General features: G+C 63.0%; 2 protein-coding genes across 3 annotated transcripts; one reads left to right on the forward strand and one right to left on the reverse strand.

Annotated features, from left to right (window-relative positions):
- Positions 1-1243: 1243 nt before the first annotated feature.
- CYBA (cytochrome b-245 alpha chain) lies at positions 1244-9366 on the forward strand. 2 transcript variants are annotated; one of them, XM_081806237.1, is made up of 7 exons: positions 1244-1384; positions 5935-6004; positions 6471-6545; positions 6742-6825; positions 7346-7427; positions 7798-7846; positions 9067-9366. In XM_081806237.1, the coding sequence occupies exons 1-7, from the start codon at positions 1327-1329 to the stop codon at positions 9312-9314; spliced, it is 666 nt and encodes a 221-aa protein (XP_081662363.1). In that variant the 5' UTR covers positions 1244-1326; the 3' UTR covers positions 9315-9366. The 2 variants fall into 2 exon arrangements, with proteins under 2 accessions (XP_081662363.1, XP_006734133.1); XM_006734070.3 differs by lacking the exon at positions 7798-7846.
- A 1457-nt stretch (positions 9367-10823) lies between these two features.
- IL17C (interleukin 17C) lies at positions 10824-12193 on the reverse strand. The gene is made up of 3 exons (XM_031028954.2): positions 12119-12193; positions 11547-11875; positions 10824-11137 (listed from the first exon to the last, which is right to left on the reverse strand). Exons 1-3 carry the CDS (start codon positions 12191-12193, stop codon positions 10876-10878), a joined length of 666 nt encoding a protein of 221 aa, XP_030884814.1. The 3' UTR covers positions 10824-10875.
- Positions 12194-14450: the final 2257 nt, after the last annotated feature.

Below are 14450 nucleotides of genomic sequence, written 5' to 3' on the forward strand. Positions count from 1 at the left end.
TCTTCTGTGCTTCCTACATCCACGCTCTGGGGCCCCTGCGCTGAGAGGCTGGAGGGTATGGGCAGAGCACCCAAAAAAGCTGCCTTCTGTCCCCTTCGCTTGCCTGTCAACTGCTGGCCACACAGCGAGGGTTGAGCATGTGGCCACGACCCACGTTCGGCGGCTGACGTGGTCACTGAGGCTCTGAGGTGTGTGAGGATGTGGTTTGGGTCTGGCCCTAGGTCCCTGTCCATGAAAGAAGGTGGGAAGTGGGTTTGCTGGTTAAGGACATGATTCCCCAAAGCCCAGAAGTTTCTGGGTCCTGAAACCACAGGAATGCCACCCCTCCCCATTTCTGAAACATCAGTGCAATGCAAGGCAGGCTTCCAGGAGGAGGTGGACACCTGGGCCAAACCCCTGTCCCTCTACCCCCAGGGTCAGGGCCGTGGCCGTGGCAGCTGCTGCTGAAGCACCTGCTGGGCTATGATCCTGACGGGGATGGTGGGGGGAGATGACAAGGACGCACTCCTGCGTTCCGGATTTCCCCAGAAGCTTGGCACATCCTGTCCTCCAGAGGAGTTAATCCTCTGAGCAGAGGGTTGCCTGCAGTTTGACCTCGGCCACACCTGCTCCAGGCCACGGCCAGATGGGGAAGTGGGGGCTGAGCCTGCCACCGTCCCTCATGGTGAGTGCTGGCGCCTTGTTCCCTTGTGGGTCATCCATTGTGTGGCCATCTAGGCCTTTAAAATCTAGGAACCAGCCTGCCCACACCTCTCGGGAGAAACCCCTGTTGCCGCCTGTGGGATCCTTGGTCTGGAAGCTGAGCGTTCTGGGGTGCCTCTGCCCTCTTAGGCAGGTGCCTCCAAGTCACAGCCTGATCCCCGTGTGACCCAGCCCTCCAGGGATCGCCCTGGTCCGAATCAGCCCAGGTGATGCTTGGGAAGTCGAGCACAAATGGTGGCCTCCCCCTCCCATGCCCGGAAGGAGCCGGGAGGAGGAAGTGGGCCGGGCCTGGGCCGGAGGCGGGCTGGCTGGGCCTGCAGGGGACCCCGCCAGGGAGGGAGGCCTGGGGCGGACAGGCCCCCCACGCTCGGTCCCGGCTCTCACGGAGAGAGGGACGGGGAAGGCCCCAGCGGGGTGCCCACCTGCCCGGCGGGGCGGGGCTGCCGGGGGCGGGCCGGTCGCTGGGGGCGGGGCTGCCGGGGGCGGGCCGGTCGCTGGGGGCGGGGCGGGGGCGGGCGGGGCGGGGCGGGGGCGGGCCGGGCCGGCCCCCGGGCGGGGCGGGCGGCGGTAACGCGGGCCGCAGTGTCGCAGGGATCCCGCCGAGCTGTGGTCGCCTCCGCCACCATGGGGCAGATCGAGTGGGCCATGTGGGCCAACGAGCAGGCACTGGCCTCCGGCCTGAGTGAGTGCGCGCCGAGACCTCGGGCTGCGGGCCGGGCCGGAGGGGGCGCCGAGACCTCGGGCTGCGAGCCGGGAAGTGGGGACTGAAGGCGGGGCTGGGGACCTGCAGCTGCAGGGCGGGCTCGAGGTGGGGGTGGGCTGCGGCCAGCCGGGCAGTCAGGGACCTTAGCCTGCGGAGGGGGTTCGGAGACCAGTCCCCCGGCTCCTGCCCACCCTCCAGCTGTCCCCTCCACGCTCCCCCACCCCCGCCCGGACCTCTCCACCGAGAGAGGAAGTTGCAGCTAGGGAAGAGGCGTTTCGTCATTGGTGGAGTCACTGCCCACCGGGATTGGGTAAACCCAGCAAGTGGACGCCCGTGGGGCGGGGGGGGGAGGGGGGGGGCTGCTGCCCGGGAGTGGGGGGGCTTTGCCCAGCGGTGGGGAGGGGCTCCCTGTCTTCCTGGGCCCTGGGTGGCAGGCACTCTCCATGTGGGGCCCAGCCCCCAGTTGCACAGAAGGGCATCTGGGATTTCATAAGGTGGCTGGAAACCCCCAGAGTGACCCGCGTTCAGCTCTGCTCCCAGAGAGACTGCTTCAGGGGAAGGGTGGCAGGGCCCCCAGTCACCCTGCCACCTGTGCTCAAGAGCTCTGATTAGGAAGCAGTGGGGTGTGTACCCCAGCTCGGTACTCACAAGCAGGAACCTCTCAGGACTGGGTGGGGTAAAGCTGAGTCAAGAGGGGGCCCAGAGGCTCTGCCTGGCCCCCCTCCAGGGACCTGCCACTCCCAGGAAGGGCCTGTGCCCAGTGGGGAATATGCAGAGAAGGGGGGCTCTTAGCCCAGCACCATTCCCCTGGGACCCCCTTGAGACCTCCTGCCACCTGGGGAGGGAAGGCAGACAAAGTCTCCCCAGCCCCACACTGTTGGATCACATTTTAGATCACAGGGTCTAGCGGTGTGTTGTATGTCCAGGCAGGTCACCCTTGCTTTGGGCATCTCGAGTGGCCAAGAACTCAGTGGGTTGGTCACATGGTGCTCCTCACTGTCCCCAGGCTGTCCACTGCAGACCAGCCTCCCAGGAAGTAGAGGGTTCTGGGCCCCGGAACCCCATTCTTTGAAGGCCACTGCATGCAGGCCAGCCGTCCTGGCCTTGGCTACAGCCTGCGGTGCCTTGGGACCCACACCTCTCTCACGTCCGCTGCGCAGACAGTGAGGTCAGGGCCTGGGCTTAGCCTTCTCCATCATCAAATCAAATAAGACCGTTTGTCAGAAGGTCCCCCAGAGCCCTGCTCTGGTTCCTCCCTTGCTGACTTTTCTCCTGGGTATAAACTGCAGCCTCCAGGGATGTCTCAGGCCTGGCGAGACCCTAGCCACAGTCACACCCCACAGATTTTTCTATTGTGGGAAACCCCATCTGACCCGATCTTGGCACCTGCTGCTGAAAGCCTTCCTGAGGTTTTCCTGTACACACACCAAAAGCCAGATTCGGGCTGCTCCGGGCCCTGAGCCTCCAGCTCCCTGCCTTGCATGGACTCTGTGCCCGGATCTCCTGAGCAGACCGCAGGGCCTTTGCGGAGCTGAAGACTCTGTGGCTGGCTGGCTTCTCCATTCGTTTCTCAGCTCAAGATGCCACCTGCTTGGAGGCGTCTTTCCAGAGCACCAGGTGCAGAGTAGCCCCAGACATTCAGTCACCTTCCCCCTCTTCTAGTTTTGATGTTTATTTCTGCTCCCCCTGACAAGACTATGAGCCCCACAATAGCCGAGGCCTCATCTTTCCATGTTGCTGCTGCGTCCTGCGGGTGGTAGGGTTCTATCAGCGTTTGGTGGCAGTGGACCAGTCCTCCTGCCTTCCTGGTGAATCAGTGGTGTCTGCCCCCCCTCCTGCTGAGGGCAGGCGGCAACACTGCAGCTCGGGATGGGGAAGTCACGCACCCAAACACAAGTGAGCTGGCTGAATGCAGAACACCTCCCTTCCCTCTTCTAGTCCCCCAGATGCTGACCAGCCAACAAAAAAAGTTAATATGTACCAGAGCTCGGCACCACCGGTAGGAAATCTGCTAGCCGAAAAGCAGAGTGAGGTTTCAAGGTGGTGTATCTGGGCTGAAGGAAGGGGCTCAGGCTCTTACCTGGTGGGATGTGGGGGCCTCTGCGTGGAAACAGGCGAAGCTGGGCTGCATGGCTGGACCGGGCTGGGGAAGGCCACCTGCACAAGAAACAGTAGGAAATGGTCCCCTCCAAGGACGCTTGGGACCTGCAGCCAGAGCTGGATTGAAAAAGTCCGGGACAAGGCAAAACCGTGGAAACTCAGGCCCGTGCTGTGTGTGGGGAAGGGCCTAATGTCCCCTACCCTGCGCCAGAGATTCCCATGCACTGGGCCCAGGCCTGGAGAAACCCCAAAGCCCCCAGCAGAGGCAAACGTGAAAGTTGTCTGCAAGGCCGTTTGCTCCCTGCGGCCGCAGGAAGCCTGACCCTGCCAGCTGTCTGCTCACCAGCCCCCCCGCCGCCCCCCCGCCCCGAGGAAGCACGCCGCCTAGGGTGGACCTGCTCACACCATGACAGAGCCAGAGCGGCCGAGCCGTCTGGAAGACCTGAGAACATGAGCACACGTCGATGCCTACCAGTATGTTCCAAACTGCTCCAGGAATGAAAGGAGCAGAGAATTATACAGCAAAACAGGACAGTGCAAAAAGTGAACTAATGCAGAACGTCAAGGAAGAAAAGTCATTAAAGGTTATGGATGAATTGAACATGCTATAAAGACGAGAGGATTCGCGGAATGGAAGATGGGGTTCAGGGAACCTCACAGCACGCAGCCCAGACACAGAGATGGGGTTATTAAAGAGAAGCTGAGCCCTGTGCAGGGGAGGGGGGCACCCTGTGGGCAGGAGTGGAGGGGAGAAACCTGCCCCGTGGACAGTGGGGGGCAGGGGAGACCCTCCCCGTGGGTAGCAGCAGGTGCAGAGGTGAGAATCAGGGCTCTGTAGGGTGAATGCCAGGAGGCAATACAAAAGGATAATGGGTGAGCATTTTCCAGAAATGGAGAAATCTCAGATTGAACGAAAGCAGAGTCCTTTACAGAATAAAGGAAAACAAATCCCTTTTTGGACACACGGTAATCAAATTAGAGACCATTAAAGAAAATATTAAAATTTGCCAGAGGGGAAAAGTGGCTTGGCATCAGACTGCAGATTTCTCTAGAGCAGCTGCCAGAAGGCAAGGGAATGAAATCTTAGGTGCGGAGAGGAAGGGTGGGGTCAGGACCCAGGCCAACTCATTTGGCGGGCTGCTTCCAGGCCTGCCCGGGGGGGACCCCCGAAGGATGCCCGTCAGCCGGGGGCGCCGAGTCCAGCAGACAGGACTGGCCACGAGGAGGGGGCCTTCGGGAATAAGCACCGACGGTAAATAATTAATCAACCATGGCGCGCGCGGCTTGGGGCTGAGGTGAAGCTGAAGTCCACACGTGATCCAGGAAGAGAAAGTTGAGAACTTAAGAGTTTGAGCATGTTAGCAGGAGGTGGGAAAAGCAACACCAACACCTGTTAAGGAGAAACGGTGAGTTCACATTGTCAGCAGCGCTCAGTAACCTGTGATGTTTCCTGTCAGGCTGGTGGAAGTATTAAAAACCCGGCTGTATCGACTCATTCGTAATCATGCAAAACGAGAAGCAACGGAAATGTCCCAAAGACGGGAGAGCAGATCAGTCCCTAGCGGCTGATAAACTAAAGCACAACACCGCATGGACGGCATTGATGAGTGGAGGCTGGGCACAAGGGCGCGGGGGGCTCGCAGGCTGAGGGGAGTCTTGACGTGGGTGCAGAGCACGTGGGGGAGCACCTCCCAAAGTCACCGAGCTCACGTAATTGTAGCTGGAGAAATTGCTGGAAGCTCTGGGGATGCTCACACAGGGGTGTGCCTGGACTTAGGACCTTAGACTTCAAAATGGCTACAATGGAACATTTCATGTTACAGATATTTTACCGCAATAAAAAAAGTTGTAACAAAAAAATTTCTGGGGAGAAAAGATCCAGACGAGGCAGCACCTCGCAGGCTCGAAATAGCTGACAGGAAGAGCCTGGGAGTATCAGTACCTGACAGCTGGGGTCCAGGTGAGACAGTTGGACAAGCGGGAGCACCATGTGGCCGGGAGAGATCGTCTGTCCACAGAAACACGGACAAATAATGTCATCTCGAAACACGGGAAGCAAACACTCCAAATGGCCAGGCATCCACAGAGCCCCACAGAGCGGGCAGCCGGGGTGAAGACCAGCCCCACCTGCCCGCTCCGGGCTCCGAGGCAGCTGCTGGGACGCGGACCCGGCTCCGTCCGCGCGCGAGCTGCTCCTTCAGCCCCTTGCCCGGCTCACTACCCAGCTCACGTGCTGCTTCCTAGGGCTCCCCCCGCCTGTGTCCCCTGCACAGGCAAGCGTGTTGTCCCACTGTGGAGCATCTGTGGGCATCTGTGGCCGACTGCTGGCCTCGCCGAGCGGGGGCGGAGCACACGGAGAGGGCTGGGGTGGGGGCGCATCCCCCTGGGGGTGGGGGACTCCTGCTAACCTGCTTCTCCTCTGTCCACAGTCCTCATCATGGGGGGCATCGTGGCCACTGCCGGCCAGTTCACCAAGTGGTACTTTGGCGTGTACTCCATGTATCCTGCCAGGGTAGACCCCGGGACGGGGGGGAGTGCTGCTCGGCTCGGGGTGGGGACGCGGCTGCCCCTGGGGGCACATCAGTTTCCCTGGGCCCGTTAGACGCCCCGCAGCTGTGGGGAAGGCAGGATAAGGCTCAGTCGCAGTTTGGGAAGCCAAGGCTGGGAGCAGGGGAGTGACTGGCCTTGAGGCTGGCACTGAGGCCTCGGGAATTCTGGGGGTGCCCTCTGTGCCCCCCTTCTATCAGCTGTCCCCCTGGGCAGCCTTGGGATCTGTCCGGGAGTGGGCTGAACCCCTGTGGCCCAGCTGTGACAGGGCAGCAGGCAGGAGAGTGGCCAGACTTGTTGGAACCTGTTTCCCAGCTGTCTGACCTCCAGGACGCAGCTGCACCCGTTTTCTCTTCAGCACAGGGGGCTCACCCTGGCCTCCAGGCTGAGCCCAGCTGTTCCTTAACGGCACGTTCAGTGGTGCAGGTGTGTTCGTCTGCCTGCTGGAGTACCCCCGGGGGAAGAGAAGAAAGGGATCCACCATGGAGAGATGGTGAGTCCCCCACCTCTGCCTGGGGGCCGAGGACACTCCTTCTGACGCTGCAGACGCTCTCCTGGGCAAACAGGCCAGAGTCCGCCTAGCCGCCGTGGCCCCTCGGTCTCTGGGAGGGAAGAAGCCGGGGTGCTGTGGGGGGGACGGGGGCGCTGCTGAGTAGGATACAGTCTGTCTTCTCTCTCCCTCTGCCTAGTGGACAGAAGTATATGACCAAAGTGCTGAAGGTGTTCGGGCCTCTCACCAGGAACTACTACATCCGGGCCTTCCTGCACCTTGGGTGAGCCCCCCTGCCCCCCACAGCCCCCTGAGGACCAGGACAGCCCTGGCATAAACCCTCCCCACCGCCTGCATCAAGTCAGCCCCATCCCCGCCCAGATACGCTTCCAGACCTGCTCTGTCCCCTCGTGCTGCGTAATGGCTCACGGCAACGCTAGGACTTAATCAGGAGTAGTTGGGGGGCTGACGAGGCTCACCTGGGCGGCCCTGCTCCCTGCCTTGTGCACGCGCCTGCTGGTTCCTGCCAGGGAGGCCGCAACGCCCATGGGCCTCGGCGGACGTGTGAGGTTCCTCCTGGCGTCGTGGGTGGGGGCCAAGCGCCAGCGCCCCAAGAGTTGTTAAAGTTCAAATAAAAGCAAAGAGGACAGCTCCAAGGGCCCAAGCGTGGAAGCCCAACCTTTTGCAGGACTGGGCGTGTCCTCCAGCCGGGGTCCTGGGGGCCACACACTATGTACGGTCTGTCTGGTCCTGGGGGTCCCGGGGCCGCAGACCCCTCCTGACCGCCCTGCCCCCCTCCCCAGGCTATCAGTACCTGCTGGCTTCCTGCTTGCCACCATCCTGGGGACAGCCTGCCTGGCCATCGCGAGCAGCATCTATCTGCTGGTGAGTGGTACCCTCTGTGGCTAGCCCCGAGGGACCCTGCCACCTCCGTCCCCAAAGCCAGCTCCGCAGCCTGTGTCCTTGCTCGTGCCGTGACGGAGTCGGTGACTCCGTGGCCACCGTTCGCTGCATGTGTAAAGTGTGCTAACCCCTTTATCTGCGCCTCGGCCCCGCTTTGCAGACCAAGAAGTGGAAAGTCAGAGAGGTGACGTGGCTGGCCCAGGGTCACACGGCCAGCCAAGGCCCAACCCGATTGGGATCCGTTTGGCATACTTTTCTTATCTAACCCATCCTTGCTAACTTGGGGTGCCGTTGGGAGCACTTCCTGGGGAGCACGTTAACAGTACAGATGCCACGTGAATGTTTTCCAAAGCTGCCCCATTGGGCCTGCCCGGAGCTGGGACACATGCAAAGGCCCTGCGGTAAGGATGCACGTCACCCGGTCTTCACAGAAAGGCCGGCGGACTTGGGGAAGGATGGCATGGGCGGAAGTCTCGGGCACAGGTTTTGGGCCAGATGCTCATGCTTCTCTTGCGCTGCATGTTCATCCTTCCATTTGTGCGTGTTCTTAAAGGGGCGGCATGTTGTCTGTGCTCCGAATGCCCACGGTCCCAGCCGTTTCACTCCTTGGTGACCCGCCTGCCGGTCCCCCAGCGGGAGCCCTTCCTGTCTGTTTGCGGCTTCCTGCGTGTGGTCACGCGGTGCCGGGGGGCGGGGGGCGTCACCTGCATCCAGCCCCTGCACCCTCCGACCATCCACCCCCCACCTAAGGCTGGCTGGGCTGCTGGGTCCTACTTGCTTCCCTCCGCTGCGTGTCTGAGCTTTCTCTTAGAACTGCCCATCTTTCGAGGGGGCTTTTGTCTTTTCCTTATTAACTTGCAGGAATCTCGTGAATGTTCTGTGAGTGAATTTCAGACCCTGAATAGTTTCTCCGCCTCAGTGAGGGGTCTGTCACCTTTGTGTGTGAAATCCTTCCCTGGGCGGAACAGAAGTTTGTCTGTTTGCCCTCTGGTTTGTGCCTTTTACAGATGCCCTTTTCTGCCCGTAAGCCGTGTCTTTCTGCACTCTCTCGGATCCACTGTATAGTTTTCCTCTTCAGGGTAGATATAGTACTATTTAAGTTAGGAGGTGGGACCACGGATGTTCATTTTATTCCTCTGCTTCATAAGTGACATGTCACACTTTTTTACCAAGGATTGTGGGGTACAGATGAAAAGAACACGTTCCCAAGCCCTCCCAGCCCGCCGAGGGCTCTGCGTCCAGCGAGACCCCATTCTCTTCCCCAGCCTGCTGTGGCTGGTGCCCCCACGGAGGCCCCCTGCCCTCCCTGGCTGCCCCCATGGGCCACTCCCACCCTGTGGTCTCATGTCCTGTCCCGACCTTAGTCCCTGCGGGGGGGTGGGGGGTGGGGGGAGGCCTGGTCTTGGAGCATGCACCTGAAGGGCCTCCAGGTTGCCCTCCCCCCACTGTGGGGTCCTGCCTGGAGAGTGAAGCAGCTGGGTCTGGGGTCCTGGCTGTCCCTCCGGAATTAGTGGGTTCAGACGTGGGTCCTGCCTGGTTCCCAGGGGCTGGGGGGAGAGGGTGCGGGGGTGGAGTTGGCCTCTGGGAGGCCCGATCCATCCAGCCCCTCCATATCCTACAGGCGGCTGTCCGCGGAGAGCAGTGGATCCCCATCGAGCCCGAGCCCAAGCCCAAGGAGCGGCCGCAGGTGGGGGGCACCATCAAGCAGCCTCCCAGCAACCCCCCGCCCCGGCCCCCAGCCGAGGCCCGAAAGAAGCCCAGCGAGGAGGAGGCAGCAGGTGCAGCGGGCATTTCTGGTGGCCCCCAGGAAAACCCGGTCCCAGTAATCGACGAGGTCGTGTGACCCACGTCTCCAGCTGTCTGCCATGAAGCCCCCAAAATAAACCAGAGAGCAGGCTCCTGACTCTCCGCGTGCACCCCACTCCCAATCCGGGTCCTCCTTCAGCATAAATCCTGGATGGGCCACTTCTCGCCCTGTCTGCCTCCCCACCTGCCCATCCCGAAGGGCCACTGCCCAACTGCCAGGCTCCCACAGCCCAGGATGGACACGACCCACACCACGCCAGTCAGTGCCGCCTCAGGGATGCCTCTGGCCCGTGGCTGCGGGGCCTCCTGGACCCTCGGTTTGGAAGTGCAGCCCCTCCCCCTCCCTGTCCCCGGTGGTGTCCGTGGCCCGTGGGGCTCTGCCCTCAGAGCCAGCCACATGGTGGAAACTCGGTCACGGGCTGACGAAAGTGTCCTTCAGACCCCAGACAAAGGTCACTCCTCCTCCCTTCCCAGGCGCTTGTTTGCACACAGTAGGCCTTCATCAGGGGTGGAAATGGCTGGTCAGGCAGGGAGGTGCTGAAAACTGTCCTTAGATGGGCCGGGGAAACTGAGTCTCCAAAGGGGGGTCGTTGCCTCGCTGGAACTGCATGGGCTCTGATCCCGGGCGTTCTGCAGGCGGGGTCCAGAGGCTGGGGCGCCAGGCGGCCAGGTCAGTGCTGGGGGCAGAAGCCCCCGGGGCATCCAGGCAGCGAGACCGGCCTTCAGATCGGCCTGGGTGTCTGGTGGGGCTGGAGGGGACACTCAGACACTTGGAGGGGGACGGTGGCTGCACAGGCATGTCCCCCCGAGGTGACACCGCCAGCCGTGGGGAAGCGGGGTAGGTCCCCTTGGTGGAGGAGGGTCTGCCCGCATCCTGGCCAGACCGGGAGCCCAGCCCTCCTGCCGTGCCACGGCCAGAGGTGTAGGGAGGTGAAACCTGCCAGGGCACGCAGGGCACACACGTCTCGCACGCTGGCTGCCCTCGGGGTTCATGCACAGACATTTCTGGAAGGACGCAGAATCTAGGGCCAGCGGCCGGCCCTGCAGGCCCAGCTGGGTGTCAGGGCCAGGCAGGGGTGAGGGCAAGGAGGGTGCCTTCAGCCACTGCCCTCTGCCGGCCGACGCTGTGCTCTGGGGGCATTTGTCAATTAAACAACACATTTTACACTTAAAATAAATAGGTGTTTTAGAAATACAGGGGTACTTGTTCCTGAGGGGCTGCTGGGAAGAGGAAGCTTGAGGGCCGGGACCAGCCTGGGGCCCGTGAGTGTGGGAGGGCAGCCCGGGGAACCACAGACACGGAGGGGACGTCAGAACACCTTTTGTTTAAGAAGTTCTGGATGAATAAAACGATCCCTTCTATCCCAACTGCCTGTGCACAAAGGGTAAACCGAGTCTCGAGATGGGCGTGACCCACACAGTGCCCCCACAGGCCCAGGGACACCGCTCTTCCATCGTTTGGTCTCCACCATCATTCCTCAGCCCCGAGGCCTGGAGCCTCGGTACCTGCCCGGGGACCCCAGGGGGCAAATAAATAACCAATAAATACGCATAAATAGGAGGGGCCCTCTTCGTAGACACCCCGACATCCGGTGTGGCCGGCGACGACAGCCAAGGCCGCTGCTCACTGTGCCGACCTGGGCAGGACGCAGGTGCAGCCGACGGGCACGCGGATGAACTCGGCGTGGAAGGAGAAGGCCCCGGGCGTGGGCACCCGCGAGGCGTCCCGCGAGCAGGGCCGGCGGCGGAACACCAGCAGACTCTGCAGCAGCGGCACGGAGTTGAGCGCGGCCGTCTCCCGGCCCGTCTTGGCGCTAATGCAGCCCCTGCACAGGCACTGGGCGAAGGCCAGCTTCTGTGGGTAGCGGCTCTCGTCGGTGTCCACGCTGCGGGGACGGCGGCGTGAGGCCCCTGCCCGCAGCCCCCCCGCCGCCGCTCGTGCTCAGGGCGCTCCTGGCCCACGTGAGCCGAGGCTGCGGGGCGGGTGGCACGGGGCCCCCACTCGTGAGGCTCATCGTGCCCCCCACTGCCCCCCCAGGGAGGCCCCCCACCCCCGACACGGGCCCAGCCACCCCTGCAGGGGCTCAAGTGTGGACCTCAGAATCATCCCGGGAACCCTGGGGATGGAGCCGCGCTGCAGTCTTGCAGACTGGGGCCCGCCCTCCCCGCCTGGGGGTGATGGCCCATCTAGCGGGGGGGGGGGGAGGGGGGGACACTGAGGCCCAGAGAGGGGCGGCAATGGCCCCACCCCACAGAGCAGGGACCCCTGTCCCCGGGGAGTCCCGCAGCCCTCACCGGTATCTCCAGGGCGAGATGGAGCGCTGGTGGATGTCGGCTTCCAATACCTCCTCAGGCCGCAGCACTGGGCACTGGGTCCCAGCCGGGGGCTCGTTCTGCCGCCTTCTGCGGCCCCCCACCTCCAGGCTGGCCACCAGGGCTACGGGCAGAGCCTGCTCCCACTTGGCAGCTCGAGCCAGCAGGTGGGGCGGGGCCTGGCCCAGGGGCAGCTCCTCAGCCGAGTAGCAGCGTGGGGTCCCGTGGGGGTGGGCCCCCGCCCAGAGCTGGGGGCCATGGTGGGCCAGGCTGGCAGGCAGCCAGAGCAGAAGCAAGAGGCCAGTTGGGAGCTGGTGGACAGGCATTGGGTGGTCAGGCCAGGGGGTGCCCAGGGAAGGGGGCACCTCCCTGCCCTCCCACCTTGCCCTATTTCCCGTGGAACGATGGAGTGCGGCCCTCCCTCTACAGTTGGGGAAACTGAGGCCCAGAGGGAAACTTGACCCTCAGCCCAAGCTCCCCAGAGCACCAGAGCTCCTGGGCCCTGGCTCTCTCCTGTCCCCAGATTTGGGGGGCTTCCTGAACCCCGTGCCAACCTCCTCTGCTTGGGAGCCGGCGGCACGGGGCAGGCGGGGGCGTGGGGAGAGGCAGCGGCTCACGAGGCTCACCATCGCAGCAGGGGCGCTGGGCTCGGAGAGGCAGGTGCACCTGGCTGCGGGCCTGGAGGCTGCGGACCTAGAGGCTGCCCGGCTCCAGGTGCCCTTTATACCTCCAGTCACACCTGGGGAAAATCCGGAGCAGCTTCCTCCTGGGGAAGTGCCCGGCCGCGCTGCTTCCTCCTCCCCTCCCGGTGGGTCCCCGGCCCCTCCTCCTGCCCCGGGGCGGGCCATGCCCACCCCCACTCCTCCGCTCCCCACCCCACACACACACCCAGAGGGACCCTGCCCCAGGCTGCCGCCTTGCAAACGGAGCCACGGAGCCCACGGCTTCTTAGGACGGGGAAGTTCCCGCTGCTTGGCGCGGTGAGTGGGGCGCTGGGGCAGCTCGCTCGTCCACAGGGCTGCGTGGAACTCCTCCAGGGCTGGTTCCCCAGCTTGTGGACACGCGCTTGGTCCCGTTTTTCTATCTGAGATGGTCCAGGAGGGGCCCCGTGTCTGCCTGCCGCTGCGCAGGTGGGAGAGAGTCCGGAAGAGGCTCTGGGAGCCGGGGGCCGGGGGCCGGCCAGTGTCTTCAGCTTCTGGGTTGGGTTTCTGCGGATTCACTCAACAAAACCTCACTCTAGAAGCCAGAGATGCGGGTGAGGATGCCTTGGAAACTTTAAAGTGCCTGCACCCCGAGAAGCTGTATTTGAGGAGGCCCCTCTCGGGGCTGCAGGGGGCTGTGGGCGACGGTCCAGGCACTTTGGTTGTCCCGAAAGGGACAGTTGGAGGCCATCTGGCGGAGCTCTGGACGCCGCTCCCTGGGTCCCCTGGCCACCCCTGAGACGCAGGGCCCTGTGTGTCCCGGTCTCTCCTATCAGAGGCTAAAGCATCTCCCAGCTGACGAGGGTCTGAGGGCAGGGGAGTGGCCAGATACGCACCATTCCCTAAGTCTCCAGGGACATGAAGACCCCCTGGGGGAGCAGGGCTCTCCCAGGTGTGACTCTGGGCAGGGGTGCTTGCAGGTGTCTGTACGGGCAAGTGGGCTGCCCTGCGCCCCTCTCCCTCCCGGGGAGCAGGACAGGGTTAGGGGAGACCCTGTCCCTCGCTGGCCTGGAGGAAATGCTCCTTCCCAACAGATGGATGGATAGATGCGTTGAGTCCTCAGGGCTGCTCCTGCCTACAATGCCCCGGCCCCTGGTCGTCAGCCCTCTGCTTGCATACCTCCTGCAATGGGGAGATCACCACCCCCTGCATTAGTTTGCTAGAGCTGCTGTCACTAAGTACTACACACTGAGGACGCCATAGTTCTGCAGGCCAGAGTCTGAAATCAAATTGTGGGCAGAGTCCATTCCTTCTGGGGTCTCCGAGGGAGGACCGTTCCCACCTCTTGCTGCTTCCGGGGGCTGCTGGTGATTCTGAGTCCCCTGGCTTGTGGCCACGCCGCTGCGACCCCTGCCTGTCTTCACGGGGCCTCTCCCCCGTGTCTGTGTCCCCTGCTCTGTGTCTCCTAAGGACACTCACCTCATTCAGAACGGTCGCAAGATCTTTACCTTAATTATATCTGCCAAGACCCTTCATCTTTTCACAGGGACTGGGGCCAGATCTTTGACGTATTTTGGGGGATACACAGTTGGGCCCAGGACCCCCTCTACAGGGCGGATGCTGGAGGACCAGGAAGCCCCTCCCAAGGCCGGCTGACCGCCGCCTCCCTGTCTCCGGAGGGTGAGTTCCAGTCTCTCCTGTGTCCCCCCAGGAGGCAGCGTGAGCCCCTTGAGGGCAGGGGCAGCGGTGTGGTGGCCCCGAGCTGGTCCACAAATACGCTGGAACGAGGGCAAGAGGGACGAGCCTGGCTCCCCAGGGAGTAAAACGGGGTGACAGGGCCCCAGTTGCGGGGTGCTGGCAGGTGAACCCCAGCCTGGAGGCCGAGGGAGCGAGATGCCCGCCGCGCAGTGGTCTCGCCTTCTTTTTTGGGGGGGTCTGGCCGCACACGTACATGGGTGTTATTTATGAAATGAAACGGCTATAAATGGTCACTTCGGCCGCGGCTGCCCGGCAACTCCCCTCCCGCAGGGGCACAGCTGGATGCACTGGGCAAGCACGGCGGCGCCCTGACCAGCCAGCCGCCCATGGGGGGGTATTTCCGCATTTTCTGTGCCTTTCCAGAACAGCCCATGGGTGGGCACCGCGCTCGGCAGAGGAACCCTGGGACCAGGCTGCGCGCCCATTCCGCTTCCCGGCACCACCGCCACTCGCGGCTCCGCAGCGGTCCCCAGGGGGGTTGGGGTGG

Source organism: Leptonychotes weddellii, chromosome 16, assembly GCF_054177405.1.
Source record: "Leptonychotes weddellii isolate Sample4059 chromosome 16, ASM5417740v2, whole genome shotgun sequence".
Taxonomy (NCBI): Eukaryota; Metazoa; Chordata; class Mammalia; order Carnivora; family Phocidae; genus Leptonychotes; species Leptonychotes weddellii.